Source organism: Patiria miniata, unplaced genomic scaffold (genome assembly GCF_015706575.1).
Source record: "Patiria miniata isolate m_02_andy unplaced genomic scaffold, ASM1570657v1 HiC_scaffold_24, whole genome shotgun sequence".
Classification (NCBI taxonomy): domain Eukaryota; kingdom Metazoa; phylum Echinodermata; class Asteroidea; order Valvatida; family Asterinidae; genus Patiria; species Patiria miniata.
In genome coordinates this window covers 21,282,617-21,297,916 of record NW_024037063.1, presented here as the reverse complement: position 1 = coordinate 21,297,916, position 15,300 = coordinate 21,282,617, and the positions used below count along the sequence as shown (strand labels likewise).

At 41.8% G+C, this 15,300-nt stretch overlaps 1 protein-coding gene across 1 annotated transcript in view; it reads left to right on the top strand.

Annotated features, from left to right (window-relative positions):
- Positions 1–15,300, top strand: part of LOC119732362 — a 39,169-nt gene that overhangs the window by 12,061 nt on the left and 11,808 nt on the right. The window contains exons 4-9 of the mRNA XM_038205820.1: positions 11,414–11,554; positions 11,648–11,788; positions 12,570–12,710; positions 12,804–12,944; positions 13,034–13,197; positions 13,292–13,404. Coding sequence (XP_038061748.1) covers positions 11,414–11,554; positions 11,648–11,788; positions 12,570–12,710; positions 12,804–12,944; positions 13,034–13,197; positions 13,292–13,404 — 841 coding nt within the window. The remainder of the gene's footprint in view (positions 1–11,413; positions 11,555–11,647; positions 11,789–12,569; positions 12,711–12,803; positions 12,945–13,033; positions 13,198–13,291; positions 13,405–15,300) is intronic.

Below are 15,300 nucleotides of genomic sequence, written 5' to 3'. Positions count from 1 at the left end.
TGCACGAACCAAAAGGGTCACCAATATTCCAGTACTGTATCAAAGGGTTGGCGCGAAGACATTATATACAAATGGGGGCTTAGAACCTATGTTGGGGGGGGGGGGGGGGGGGGAGTCCTACGGTACCTTAGTTTTGAGAGGCAGTCAACACGTCTTTATTAATGCTAACAAGCCCATTATTGCCTCCTCGAAGCTTCTGAATGGGGCACAATTGGATGAGAAGGCACAGCCTCGACTAGGGAAAAGGGGAGGCGTGTCCCCAAGCCCCCCCACCCCGAATTACGCCACTGCGTCTTCGCCAAGCCACTGATAAGTAACTCCAACTCCCAAGTTCTGTTAGACAAACCAGCTGGCTTGGTAACTGCTATCACTGTATTACCATGTACTCTCGCTTGTTCCTATGCTGATGGTTTTGCCTGCATTGGACCTTATTCACGTCGCAATACACACCCAACAGTGAGTTAACAACAAGGACCGGATATTTGGAAGTTAATGTCTCACCGGAAAACCACGCCAGCAGACAAAAATGAAAGTTATCTGCATCTAGCAGATACTGGAACAGTTACGACGCTTATACAAATCCAACAGTACGTTATGAAACGTGAATGTAAACATGAAGAGAATTATTAACTGTTTCTTCATTTACTTTCAATTAGGGCCAAACTGTGTTTTATACATAGAAAGTTTTATTTGCAATGATATAATGATCAACTCGGCCATAAAAACACTTGCACCTGGCGTCGTTCCATTCAATTGCTGACGATGCAACTTTATGTTTGCCATCCGAGAAATTTCTCGTGTACCTAGCAAGTAAAGTACTTCATAAAAGTTGAAATTTACCTAGGGTGCTGAACTTCGTAAAGGCATCCTATTTAAAATATATCAAGTTTGTTCATTTTGAGAGTAGCAACCTTTTGAAAAGCCTTTGATGTATGCCATCTTACTCTGGGTACTTGGTGCTATATGTAACCTATGACTAAGGTGTATGTATCGGCATGTAATTCTTAGGGCAGTAAATGCATGTATTGTTAAAATGAGTTGTGGATATTTATTACAGCTATTAAATTGGAAAACACTCCTGTGAAGTGTACGGGTTACCTTTACGCAATGCCATAAATTAGGGACCATTGCCAAAAGGCCTGCCCCTAACACTCCCTGCCTTCCGATTGCCACCCCGCCTCCCGCTTTCATACTCCTCGCTCCTTAATCTCCGTTTAAAGTTGGGTTAGTTGATGAGTGCACAGACAAACCAATAATATGTATGAAATGTGGACACTTTGTCCATGACAAACAGGCAAGAATTATATCTATCATTGAGTTAAAGAAACGCTGGTTAAACAAAAGTAGTATCTATAGTGTGATTCTACCCCCAATGCTGCCCCTCCTCTTCCATCCCCTCATGGGCAACACGATGCTCGCTGTGTATAAAAGAGTACCCACGAGTTTGTAAGCGAGCGTCAGTGCATGAACACTAGGGAAGGTACGCAGCCTGACAAAATTGGCCTGAAGATGGCGCTGTTTGATCTACTGGCGACGGCCACGTATAGGACACTTTTCGGCATAAGGTTTTCGTGCGTACAAATACAGCAACATGCACAAACTCATACAGTTACCGATATTCGAGAATTGCATCGAAGGGTTGGCGCCACTGATCTCTATATAAAGACTGGATAGCTAATACAGAGCCGCACAATGTACGAATTTGACGCCATATTGGTGAGACCGGCTGGTGATCTACAAAGGACAAGATGCCGTTTTTATAGACGGCATGATTTCTTTTGTAACGTCGCGGTTCACTTGACTTATATTTTGACCACCACCACTGACCAAGGTTAACTACAATTTTTCTAACGTTGTGGTTACTAAAATGCCGCAAATATAACTTTTTCGGCGTTTTGAAATAATAATCACTACGGAAATGTGTCCCTTTTAGAACATCATAATATGTGTACGTGACCAAAATGCGCGTCAACTGTTGATACAACGCGCGCGTATTTACGCGTAGAACGTTCGTATTATACGCGGCCATCTTTGTGAGACCGGGGCGAATTGGTCAATATGCAAAGTCTACTGTGTGAATGTTGTATGCATATCCGCTATCCAGTCTTTATATAGAGATCAGTGGTTGGCGCGAAGACATTAAATACAAATGGGGCTGTGAACCTATGTTCTCGGGGGCGGGGCTCCTACAGTTTCGGGAAGAGCATTCAAAACGCCTTTATTAATGCCAACAAGCTTATTACATTATTGGGAGGGAGAGGAACAGACCTTGAGTAGGGGAAACGGGAGGGCTGTCCCCAAGTCCCCTCCCCCATTACGCCACTGCGCCTTCCCCAAGCCACTGATAAGTAACTCCAATTCTCGAGTTTTGGGTAGACACACCAGCTGGCACAGTAACAGCAATCACTGTATTACATTGTAATCCCGCTTGTCTCGATGCTGATGGTTGTGCCTCAAACTGAACTTTACTCACTTTGGATCACACGCCAAACAGACAGTTTACAACTCTTCGACTTTTTGGGATGTTCAAATGTGGGCTGATCTGATGACAATCCTCTTAGTCAAAAAGGACCAGATGTTTAGAAGTTAATGGCTCACTGAAAAACCACGTCAGCAGACGAAATGGAAAGTTGTCTTCATCCAGCAAATATTGGAACAATCTACACGTCCTCTCACGCGATGCGGGCCAGGATCCATCTGTTTCTCGGCATGGAAGTCTATAAAGCAAACAGAGGCTCTGCTGCAAATCAGACCGTTCCTCATCAGACGCCATGGGCAAGATGGATCGCCTCTTGGTTCTGCTTCTAGCGGTGTTCATCGCTGGTAAGTCAGAAATCTTTCAGTAGATAGTACCTGATCAGTCAGTAGATTTTGATCTACGAAATGAAGCTTGATTGTTGTCAGCCGTGGCTCGCAGAGTGTACGCTAGCCACTCGTTGGTACCAGGGGGAATTTCGTCGTAGTTGATCACTTTATATTAGCACATAGGAACATTTGCAATTCCCCGGAAACACACCTCCCGATTTAGTCCTTGCTCAAAATGAAGATAGGACTGGTACCAGATATCTTGTGAAATTAATTCCCCTGAAATGGCAACATTGTGACAAAAAAAATTCGATAAACTCAAGGTGGTTTAAGAAGTTGTGCTTGCGGGCACAGTTAGCAACGTAGTCCAGTTACGAATCCAGTTTTCTCAAATTGTATAGTATCCACCAAGTTGAAACTTCCACAAGTTAGTTTTTATGTATTTTTCTGGTAATGAAACTAAGGATTCTTCTAAAGTGCCCCAAGCACTGTAGCTCTCAAGCCTGAAGAAACCTGTAGAGAGAAGACAATGAAAAGAAATTACAGTTTTAGAGGTGGGAGGAAAACCCCAGAAGAATATTCTGGGGAAAACCCACGGAAGCAGGTAAGGACTGAAAACCCAATCCATATGAACACCAGGACAATCTGTCAACCTGACTCACCTTAGTTGTTATGCACCTCTCTCTGAAGAGCAATTTTATTGTTTAAAAAAGAGCACAAAAAGCAAATGATCCTATGTACCTCCATGTCTGAACGAGCGTTTGTTATGATTTATACACACTGTGTTTGCGTTTGTCTTTGTAACAAATGCATGGCGATGGGGCACAGAACTATTTTATTTGGCACTGTCTAACTCAGGTGTAATTCAAGCAAACAACAGGGAAATGTATATAATTCAAACATTTTTTTTCGGTATAAGCATTTATGTATTTGAACAAAATATGCATTCTTCAGGGATTCGAGAGATTTCCAAAAAACATTTTTAATAACATTTTCTCCGGTTCAATGTCACAGTTAAACACGTGTTTACTAAATACTCATGTAGTTTAGACAGGATATGCTAGATAAAGTGAAAAAAAGTTTGAAAATATAAAAACTAATATGAACTAATATGTGAACGTATTAAGAGTCATTTCGTGAAAATTCTTCATACAAGCGTCCACGCTCAAAACAAAATAAATTTTGCAAAAATATTTTGCCCGTTGCCATGGTAACGGGCCATTATGTGTATTGGCAATTTCTTGGCAATGATGAGGCTGCCAAAATTCATTTTCTGCATTATTTTCAAAGGTCATCAAGCCAAAACAATGCCAAAATGCCACTTGCCAGGGCACTCAGAATAATTTCCCTTTGGCTATGGTTAGTTCAGACATTGATCTTTTCATATCTGGTGAGAAAATCTTGGGTTATTGTATATCCTTTGTGCAGTAGCGCTCCTAAAATAGTAACAGCAACAAAAACCTTAAAAAGTGTATTTTCAGTATTTTCCTTTGTTTTGAGTAATAACTTGTATAATTGGAATTGTTCCTGAATCTAGCACATTTTTACAAAGATAATCACACTGTGTATCATTGTAAGACAAGTGGAAGAATAGTAGGTCGTATAGTTCCCCCCTACACCCGGCTAGGCCCCGCCCACTTCCCCTTTGCCTCCGAATTTATATCTTGTATGTTGATTGCATAATGAAACAAATGTAAACATGTAAGTTGCAAGTGAACACTTTAGAAATGACACAAACTTCCTTTTCACAGCCTCCCTTCTCCCCCCCCCCCCCCCCACCCACCCTCGGGGCATTGCTTGGGGGTGAGGGTGGGGTGTGACAACCAACTTGGTAAAATCATTGTTACGTCGGCAAAAATCATGTGTTTGCAAGCCGCAATGAACAATAATGGCCCTATCGATTGTCCTCTGGTTGAAGTGCATCCATTAGTTAAATGATGTCCAGTCATCCCCTACCATGCTAGGCCCCGCCCCTTCCCTTGCCACCTAATTCAGATTTTGATTTCTACATGTATTTGCCCAAATAGATTTCAATTTGCAAGTGAACCTGTCATGATTTACACCAACAGCCGTCTCACAGCTCCCCTCCGCCACCCCTCTTCCTTTTCCAGTCAGTGCTCATATGAGCACCTCCTCCTCCCCTCCCCCACCCCACACCCCCTCCCAAAGAATTTAACATGTATATTAACATGTAAGTTTCCGTCTCGTGTATTTTTGTATGATAATCAATCATTATCTATTGTGTATTAGCTGTATATGGAAATAAATGTCTTTTTGAAAAAGTAACTTGCATTATAATGTACGGTACAGTGTACATGTATACATGTATGCGGGTGTCCAGATCACCCTCCCCACCTCCCCCCCCCCCCATCCCCCCGATTTTCAGTGTTGTAGTCGAGGCCACAACATCCGTGGCCGAGGCCAAGGCCGAGGCCACAACCTTCGAGGCCAAGGCCGAGGCCGAGGCCGAGGCCACAACCGCGAGGCCAAGGCCAAAGCCGAGGCCACCACCTCCGAGGCCAAGGCCGAGGCCGAGGCCAGCTATCAAAACACGTAATGAAATATAATCACTAAAACAAGGCTAAGATTATGTTGGAGCTTTAACATCTTTTTAGTTGAATTCACTGAGTTTTGGAGTGCCTGGCTTACAAATTTACAGCTTACAATGGGTTTCCTCTTGTAGGGAGTCCGGCGAATTCTATTTTTTAAAGAAAGAAATCTCAAGTTTTGTATCACTGAAAGCAAATTACACAACAAAATCAATGGCGTTTGAATCAGGCTCATAGGTGTTTGCCCTTTGGAGAAACAACAATTTAAATGGCCAAATTTTGAGTTTCTATTCTGTAGGTTTACATTATATAATCTTTTCGGTTTGCGGTAACACCATGTGGTAATAACTACTGCTTAGAAGATATTAGTTCTGAGAAGAACTTGTCCTACTTATTATCAACTTTGCTAAGTAGTTTTTGTTCTGTTAAGAACAGTCCTGCTGTAAGTTCTATACGAACTTGTCTTTGGTCTCTAGACAAGTTCGTATAGAACTTACAGCAGGACTGTTCTTAACAGAACAAAAACTACTTAGCAAAGTTGATAATAAGCAGGACAAGTTCTTCTCAGAACTAATATCTTCTAAGCAATAGTTATTACCACATGGTGTTACCGCAAACCGAAAAGATTTACATTATTTACTTTTAGCATGTTTTATAAATCTTATTTTCAAAACCTATCAAAATGCTTAATATCATAGGAATCCCAATTAAATAAACAACAAGTTGATTCTTCAATCAGGTTTTTACCACTCATAACCAAAAAGTTACGACCCCCCCCCCGACCTTCGCACTGTACAGGCGCGCGCCGAGCAAACACCGCGATGCGACCAGACAATGCCAGACGGCCCGCCGTTACGCACGGGCAAAGCATAGTTCCAATCCCGCTCCACACAACGGGATAAGTGTCCACGCATTATCACTGTTAATACCGCGGTACCAGACAAAGTCTGGCAATGGCCAATCCCGCTCCAAACAACACGGCAACACGGAACATGCGTGCATGACATCACTCAGTTCATCAAAATGACCATGAATTCTCGGATCATTCGATTTGAATCCAATGGCTTCGAAGAATTTTAAGATCATGGCAAGAGGTAGGGAGTCCAGAGGTTTTGGCCGTATATCTGTAACCACGCAAAATTAGTCAATTTCTAACCGTGCTTATACATGGAAAAATACATAAAAGTATCCTGGTACCACGAGGAATACTGACTCCTATTATTCAAACATTCATTCAGAACTTTGCATTCATTTGGATGATAAATCGTAACTGTTTTTATCATATCTTTATGAAAAAAAATGGTACGGACTAGTACACTCGATCGTACCCAGAAAGTTCAGACTTTTACTGAAACAGTGGCCTATAAAAAAAATGATTAAGCTTGCGGCACCTTGCCGCAAATCATTTTTAAAGGTCGGGGTACAGAGGTGAAACGAGAAAATTTTGTACAACACTGCAACCAGACTAGTCTACTACCACATTGTACGCAGATGGGATTGGTGCCAGACTTATGTAGTCTGGCCCGCGGTAACAGTTATAACGCTTGCACGCACGTGGAAAGCTGAAGCGCAGGCTAGGCGAAGATGCTACGTACGTGAGTACGTTCAATGCAACCATTTCCAGTTCATTCGTGCGTACATTGTATATGCGTTCGTTTCACGGAACCCACTGCGGCAGAATCTCGAGGGTTTGATACGGTAAAAAATTAAAATTAATTAGAATAGAAAACACATCAAAATGGGCGGCCTCGAGCCGGCCTCGACCGATTCGCCGAGGCCGGAAGGCTCCGAGGCCGAGGCCAAGGCCGAGGCCTTGCACCTCCGAGGCCAAGCCGACTGAGGCCAAGGCCATGAAAATCGGCCTCGAGGCCGGCCTCGAGACCTCCAACACTGCGGGGCGATTTTCATCTATCACATACCCTACATCTAAACATACGTTAAGATGCCATCGAACTTTCATTATCTAGATATAGGACTTTGAAAAATGAACATTTACGATGACCTCACGTGCCCCATGATGACATCATGATGATGGCACTTGTCAATGCACATAATTACAATGTGGGCGGGCCGTCACCACATTATGGGGAAGTTTTTCCTTGTTAGGGTAAAACGTCCTCGGTCCCCACAGTTAAGGAACACAAATACATGATCTTGTTCTGTGTCAAGTTTGAGTCCATCTGAGCAAAGACAGAGTCAAATTGTTTGGGTAGAATGCAATATTGAAAATACTTGTGTTTTTTTAATCGATAACCGATAACGTCATTGTGGCGTCACTTTCGGCATATTTATTAAGAAATTATTTGGTTCCCACCATTTTCAACGACGGTAGGACCTTCCCATATACATGTATTTTTGAAGTAGTCACCATAACGTCACACACTTTTCCATGTTTGGTCAAAATATATATATCAATAAACCCATTACAAACAGAATTTCGAAGTTAGCTTGTTCTGTTGATGAGATATGGATGAAGGGTTCAAAAACTAACCAAAATACAATAAAATGACGTCATCATCCCGTCATCTCAATTTGCACCCATAGTACTTCCCGGTCTCCTACAAACCAAGTTTCAACCCAGTTGGATTTGCAGTTCTCTATATATAGGATCTTAAAATATTTTCATTAATGATGACGTCACGTGACCTATGATGACGTCATCGTAAGTCACTCTTCGGCATACAACTTTGTTATAGGGACTCCGCATAGGTCAGCTATGAATGATGTATGACAAAGATGAATGCTCAAAGTGAATAATAGAAAAATCGTGTACAAAGTCTATATGGAATTTGGGGATAGAACAAAAACAACAGGAAGAAAAAAAAAGAATGAGAACAAAAACAAAGGCTTTTCCGCAACTTTGCGAAAAAGCCAATTAACATGGAGCATTTTCAAACGGTTTGCGCCCCATCACTTAATAATTGTCATTTGATGAGAGTTTGTCACTGAGGATATACAGAATCTCGTCTCTCCAGATGCCTGATTATCTTGCAGGCAGGACATTGTTCTTTGAGTGTGTTTAAAATTTTACTGATCGACTTTACTGCAGGAAATTATTATGAATTTACTGATCGACTTTACTGCAGGAAATTATTATGCCTTAGCCAATGACGACGAGCCCGACATAAAGAAAGAAAAGAACACTTCAGAGGAAGAAGAGATCAGGGAGAACCGCGCCACTAGTAAGAGAATACATTCTTTGTTATTGATGTTGTTTTGTTTTTATTTTGTTGTGAATGCTTAGTTTTTGTTTTGTATTTATTGCTTGTTGGGTTGTTGGTGTTTTTGTTGGGTGGTGTTTGTTGTTTTCTTGTTTTTGTTGTTGGGGGAGGGGTTGTTTCAAGAGGACCATGTATCAGCAAAATGTATACTTTCTCACTGTCTGACTGACTAACTGACAGACTTACTGACTCTCACTTGTGACTGATGACTGCTGTAGGCAGGTCAAGAAAGCCTGTAAGTGCTATTGTATAGGATTACTCCGTAACGTTCACGCCAATCAAAATGCTACATCTGGCCCACTATTTAGACCACACACTTGTGAAAACAACCAATGAATAGCCATTTGGAACCAATTGGGCGATTCACAATGCAGTACGCCACTAACATTTACCATGGAAACTAATAATTCCAAATGTTCTGCACTGCGAATTTGACGACCATTTCCCACAATGCACTGGGCAAAATAAAGTCTCCGTCGCAAACTTAGGCGACGCACTGCAATGTGAATCGGCCGAATTGAATAGAAGTTTGTGCGCGCGCTTTCTCTGTCTCGTACACTGGCCTAGGACCAAATTTACTAGGCCCTCGTCGTTCTTGTTCAACAGGCAAAGTGCTGCATACGGTGCGAAAGTACTATGAGGAAATGCGCTTTCTGTCGAGTGTCTTCAAAACTGACGTCTTATAAGCAGGCTTGTTTTGAAGTTTGCTCTCACGTTCAAGCAATGACGGTTTAGTTGTCTTTTTGGTGGTTTATTAAATGACTGAAGTTAATACACTTCCGTTGGATCTGTCCATAGCTCGAACTGTATACATAGGTGCAGAGAGTAATTACACCATAACCTCTGCCAACTACCCGAACAACTACCCCAACTATGCTGATGACATCTGGTATCTTCGGACTGGTAAAGGGCGTATCATCCAGCTCACATTCATGTCCTTTCGTATCGAGAATGGGTACGACAGACTGAAGGGAGGCGATGGAGATGACATCTCTAAAATGGAGCTCTTTTCCGTAACTGGGAGCGTAGTACCAACTGACAAGGTTTCATCAGGAAACAACATGTGGCTGAGGTTCACTTCAGACGGTAGTGTCACCTATCAAGGGTTCAATATTGTTGCCCAAAGCGTCGCAATGACAGGTACGTCATCATCAGTTGTGAGCAGATCTATCCCTGCATGAATTTAAAGTATCGTGTCGGGGCATAAAGTTTGAATCTTGCACCCTCATTAAACGGAAGCCATTAAACATGCAAGATTTAGGTAGAATACAGTCAAACTTGTAACTCCAATTCGGGCGATTAACAATGCACTGTGCCTCCAAGAGGAGGTCGCACTGAGAGTCCATTTTTCAAGTTTACGGTCGACAAAACACGGCCCATTGGAACGAGTGCCAGTAGACAACTTGAGCTAATCTGTTATAGACTGGGTACACAGTGTTCTGCCGCCTTACGAACAACACGATATTGATAAAAAGACAGAGAAGGGCAAACATAAATTCGAATCGTACGCTTAAGAAACTAATGACCGGAAAAACTAACTATTTCAAATGTCCAGCGCTGTGAATTTGTCGACCATCTCCCACAATGTACTGGGAAAATGAACTCTCCGTGGCAAAATCTTGATGGCGCACCGCATTGTGAATCGCCCGAATTCCGAGCATAAATGACGTAGGTATAGGCTACAAATTAAAAACATACGCCACTTTATGGCTATTTATGGTGTCCGTCCGTCTACTTCCATCCATTATACACAGGTTAGGGTTAGGGTCACCAGCGACAGGTTGAGCAGGAATCGTTTTTGGCTAAAATCATTCCGGAAGACTTTTAAGGAATTAAATCGTTCTTTTATTATAAACATCACCCTCCACGGTGCTTTAAATGATCAATTCAGAAGCGGGAACAAATTGACTCAGCGTGACGTCAAGATTTTCAGCTACCGATTTCTCCACTAATGAAGTGCAGTCAGCGAACTCGACAATGGTGTGCATTCTTTAAGCAAAACGAAAACAGTTCACACACATCCCCATGTGATTTGTTTTCGTTTTGCTGAAAGAACATTTACCTTTACGTAATCCGTGGACAGAACTTTAATACGATGGTGGTGTTTAAAATTCGGTAATTTCAAAAGTACCTGAGTGATTTGAATGATTCTTGTACTAAAAAAGCTAGTGAATTGAGTTTTTTTATTGCAGATATCGAAAGTGCTACATGCAGAACTTTACTAAAACAATGGTCTCGACATTTGGGTTTCTGTTTTTTTACTCACCCTGTATACAGACCGTGCCGCGCACTGCTGCACATTTTGAACGGGCACTGCATTCTATTCCGCGCAATATGAATGCATTTCTACATGGTGGTTGGATGTATGGTCTCGAGAATTTCTTGAAGGAGGGAGATCGAGCAACGATGAAGTGGGCCTCGACCATTTTTAAAAGGGCACGATCGCGCAACGGTGAGGAGCAGATATGGCGCGCTATTTGCACGGGCAATGCACTCTATACCGACATGTTTAAGTGTTTACCGGAGCGAGTCCGTTTAAGCAGGCATGTTTTGAACGTGCACTGGACTAGTTTCATTAATTTCTTGAAATATACTCAAATTCCAGACTACACCACCGAACCATCCTACTACGGCTGCAGTTCATATGAGTGGCGATGCTACTACAACGGTCAGTGTATTCAAGACTACCAACGATGCAACGGATACTCTGACTGCTACTATGGCGAAGACGAATCCAACTGTTATGGTAAATATGTACAACAAATACGTTTCCTAAAGTTGGAACATACTCCATGTTTTTTATTTTAATAATACATCTCACTGACTTTTCATTTGCAGACTACACCACTGAACCATCCTACTACGGCTGCAGATCATATGAGTGGCGATGCTACTACAACGGTCAATGTATTCAAGACTACCAACGATGCAACGGGTATTCTGACTGCTACTATGGCGAAGACGAATACAACTGTTATGGTAAATATGTACAACAAATACGTTTCCCAAAGTTGGAACATACCCCATGTTTTGTTTTTTTAATAACACATCTCACTGACTTTTCATTTGCAGACTACACCACTGAACCATCCTACTACGGCTGCAGATCATATGAGTGGCGATGCTACTACAACGGCCAATGTATTCAAGACTACCAAAGGTGCAACGGGTATTCTGACTGCTACTATGGCGAAGATGAATACAACTGTTATGGTAAATATTCATTGTAAACAAAAGTTTGTTAAAGATGGGACACAACACATCTTTGCTACTGTCTTTTAAAACACACTTTTTATTTGCAGACTACACCACCGAACCATCCTACTACGGCTGCAGATCATATGAGTGGCGATGCTACTACAACGGCCAATGTATTCAAGACTATCAACGATGCAACGGATACTCTGACTGCTACTATGGCGAAGATGAATACAACTGTTATGGTAAATATTGTTTACAAAAAAAAGTTTGTTAAAGATGGGACACAACACATCTTTGCTACTGTCTTTTAAAACACACTTTTTATTTGCAGACTACACCACCGAACCATCCTACTACGGCTGCAGATCATATGAGTGGCGATGCTACTACAACGGCCAATGTATTCAAGACTACCAAAGATGCAACGGGTATTCTGACTGCTACTACGGCGAAGATGAATACAACTGTTATGGTAAATATTGTTTACAAAAAAAGGTTGTTTAAGATGGGACACAACACATCTTTGCTACTGTCTTTTAAAACACACTTTTTATTTGCAGACTACACCACCGAACCATCCTACTACGGCTGCAGATCATATGAGTGGCGATGCTACTACAACGGCCAATGTATTCAAGACTACCAACGATGCAACGGGTATTCTGACTGCTACTATGGCGAAGACGAATACAACTGTTATGGTAAATATGTACAACAAATACGTTTCCTAAAGTTGGAACATACCCCATGTTTTTTTTTTTGATAACACATCTCACTGACTTTTCATTTGCAGACTACACCACTGAACCATCCTACTACGGCTGCAGATCATATGAGTGGCGATGCTACTACAACGGCCAATGTATTCAAGACTACCAACGATGCAACGGGTATTCTGACTGCTACTATGGCGAAGACGAATACAACTGTTATGGTAAATATGTACAACAAATACGTTTCCTAAAGTTGGAACATACCCCATGTTTTTTTTTTTTAATAACACATCTCACTGACTTTTCATTTGCAGACTACACCACTGAACCATCCTACTACGGCTGCAGATCATATGAGTGGCGATGCTACTACAACGGCCAATGTATTCAAGACTACCAACGATGCAACGGGTATTCTGACTGCTACTACGGCGAAGATGAATACAACTGTTATGGTAAATATTGTTTACAAAAAAAAGGTTGTTTAAGATGGGACACAACACATCTTTGCTACTGTCTTTTAAAACACACTTTTTATTTGCAGACTACACCACCGAACCATCCTACTACGGCTGCAGATCATATGAGTGGCGATGCTACTACAACGGCCAATGTATTCAAGACTACCAAAGATGCAACGGGTATTCTGACTGCTACTACGGCGAAGATGAATACAACTGTTCTGGTAAATATTGTTTACAAAAAAAAGTTTGTTAAAGATGGGACACAATACATCTTTGCTACTGTCTTTTAAAACACACTTTTTATTTGCAGACTACACCACCGAACCATCCTACTACAGCTGCAGATCATATGAGTGGCGATGCTACTACAACGGCCAATGTATTCAAGACTACCAAAGATGCAACGGGTATTCTGACTGCTACTATGGCGAAGACGAATACAACTGTTATGGTAAATATGTACAAAAAAAACGTTTCCTAAAGTTGGAACATACCCCATGTTTTTTTTTTTTAATAATACATCTCACTGACTTTTCATTTGCAGACTACACCACTGAACCATCCTACTACGGCTGCAGATCATATGAGTGGCGATGCTACTACAACGGTCAATGTATTCAAGACTATCAAAGATGCAACGGATACTCTGACTGCTACTATGGCGAAGATGAATACAACTGTTACGGTAATTACACATCTGCAGCTATTTTTCTGTGACAGAAATTGACTTTCTTTGAACATTTACAACAACTTGACTTAACTGTGTATTTCAAACCATTCATGACATTCGTCATATTGATAGGAAACACCGTTGCTCCTACTGTAGACGTCAATCCACCCTCCTCCGTGGTACGATTAGTGAATGGCAGCACCATCTATGGCGGAAGAGTGGAGGTGTTTGTCAACGGTTCCTGGGGAACGGTGTGTGATCATGACTGGGGAATTGACGATGCTCGTGTCATCTGCAGACAACTTGGCTATGGACCGGCCATTTTTGCCCCAGCCTTCTCTCAATTTGGGAACGGTGTGGGTCCTATTCACTTTTCACATGTCAACTGTAACGGTGCAGAAAGCTCGATTCTCGATTGCCCATCGACTATCATGTTTGGTCACTGCAGCCACAGCCGAGATGCTGGTGTTGTTTGCTCAGGTAATGTACAGACTTATTCGTCCAATCACTGCCAAAATGTACGTAAAAGATTCGCCGATTTTGGGCATTCAAAAACGTTTTCACTTATGACGTCAAAATTCCCTCATCATTATGTCTTTGTTCCTAGACGAAATTAGTGTAAGATTTAAATTCGGCAAAAATCATGACGTCATTTTGCATTTCATATGCGGTTACAATCTCATTTCTTAATAATTCAAACGTTGCATTTTGCACGCTTTGCTTGGTGGCCGTATCGATTTAAATTTTAAATTGTTTTTCAATTGTTGAAAATCACATAACATTATCATGTCGGGTGACTGTTATTATTAGATCAACTCAAATTTTGAGGTATGTAGAGCCGTCTTACCGTAACACAAAACGACTTTTGTTGAACATTTTCAACTAGAATTAGATGGCAATTTAACCCCTTTTCTTCTTTTCCATATATTAAGATAATTCAACCTCCCCAATGGTACGATTAGTGAATGGCAGCACCATCTATGAAGGCCGAGTGGAAGTCTTTGGCGACGGTTCCTGGGGAACGGTGTGTGATCGTGAATGGGACTTGAACGATGCCCAAGTCATCTGTAGACAGCTTGGCTATGGACCGGCCATTAGTGCCCCGCGTTACGCTACATATGGCCCGGGTGTTGGTCCTATTCACCTCGGACATCTTCGCTGCGACGGATCGGAAAACTCGATTTTCGACTGCCCATGGCAGATCTCGTATCCTAACTACTGCAGCCACAGCGAAGATGCTGGCGTGTCATGCTCAGGTAACACTCACTTGTTCGTCCAAGTTTCTGCCAAAATGTATTAGAAAAAAAATGGCATACAAAAAGTACATGATTAGGGACGCGGCGTTCTCTAACTGTAATCTTAACAAGGTTTAGATATTTCTGATAATTGCGGAGATTTGGAGCTTAAGATGTCCTAATACGTCTAGCGTCCGAACGTATGATGTAGGGGTCAACTTAATTGGAATATGCACGTGACCATGATATGGGAAATTCTTCCTTTAACGTAAAGTGTGCTGGAGAAGTAATTAAGCGTAGGGCGATAATACTGCCGGTAAAGCGGCATCGTCTCGGCGTAAAACAACATCAGATTTGCAAAAACACCCAGTCGCTACGTGTCCTCATAGACACGTGTAAATAGTGTGACACACATGTTACATGTGACACATAGTATCCCGCG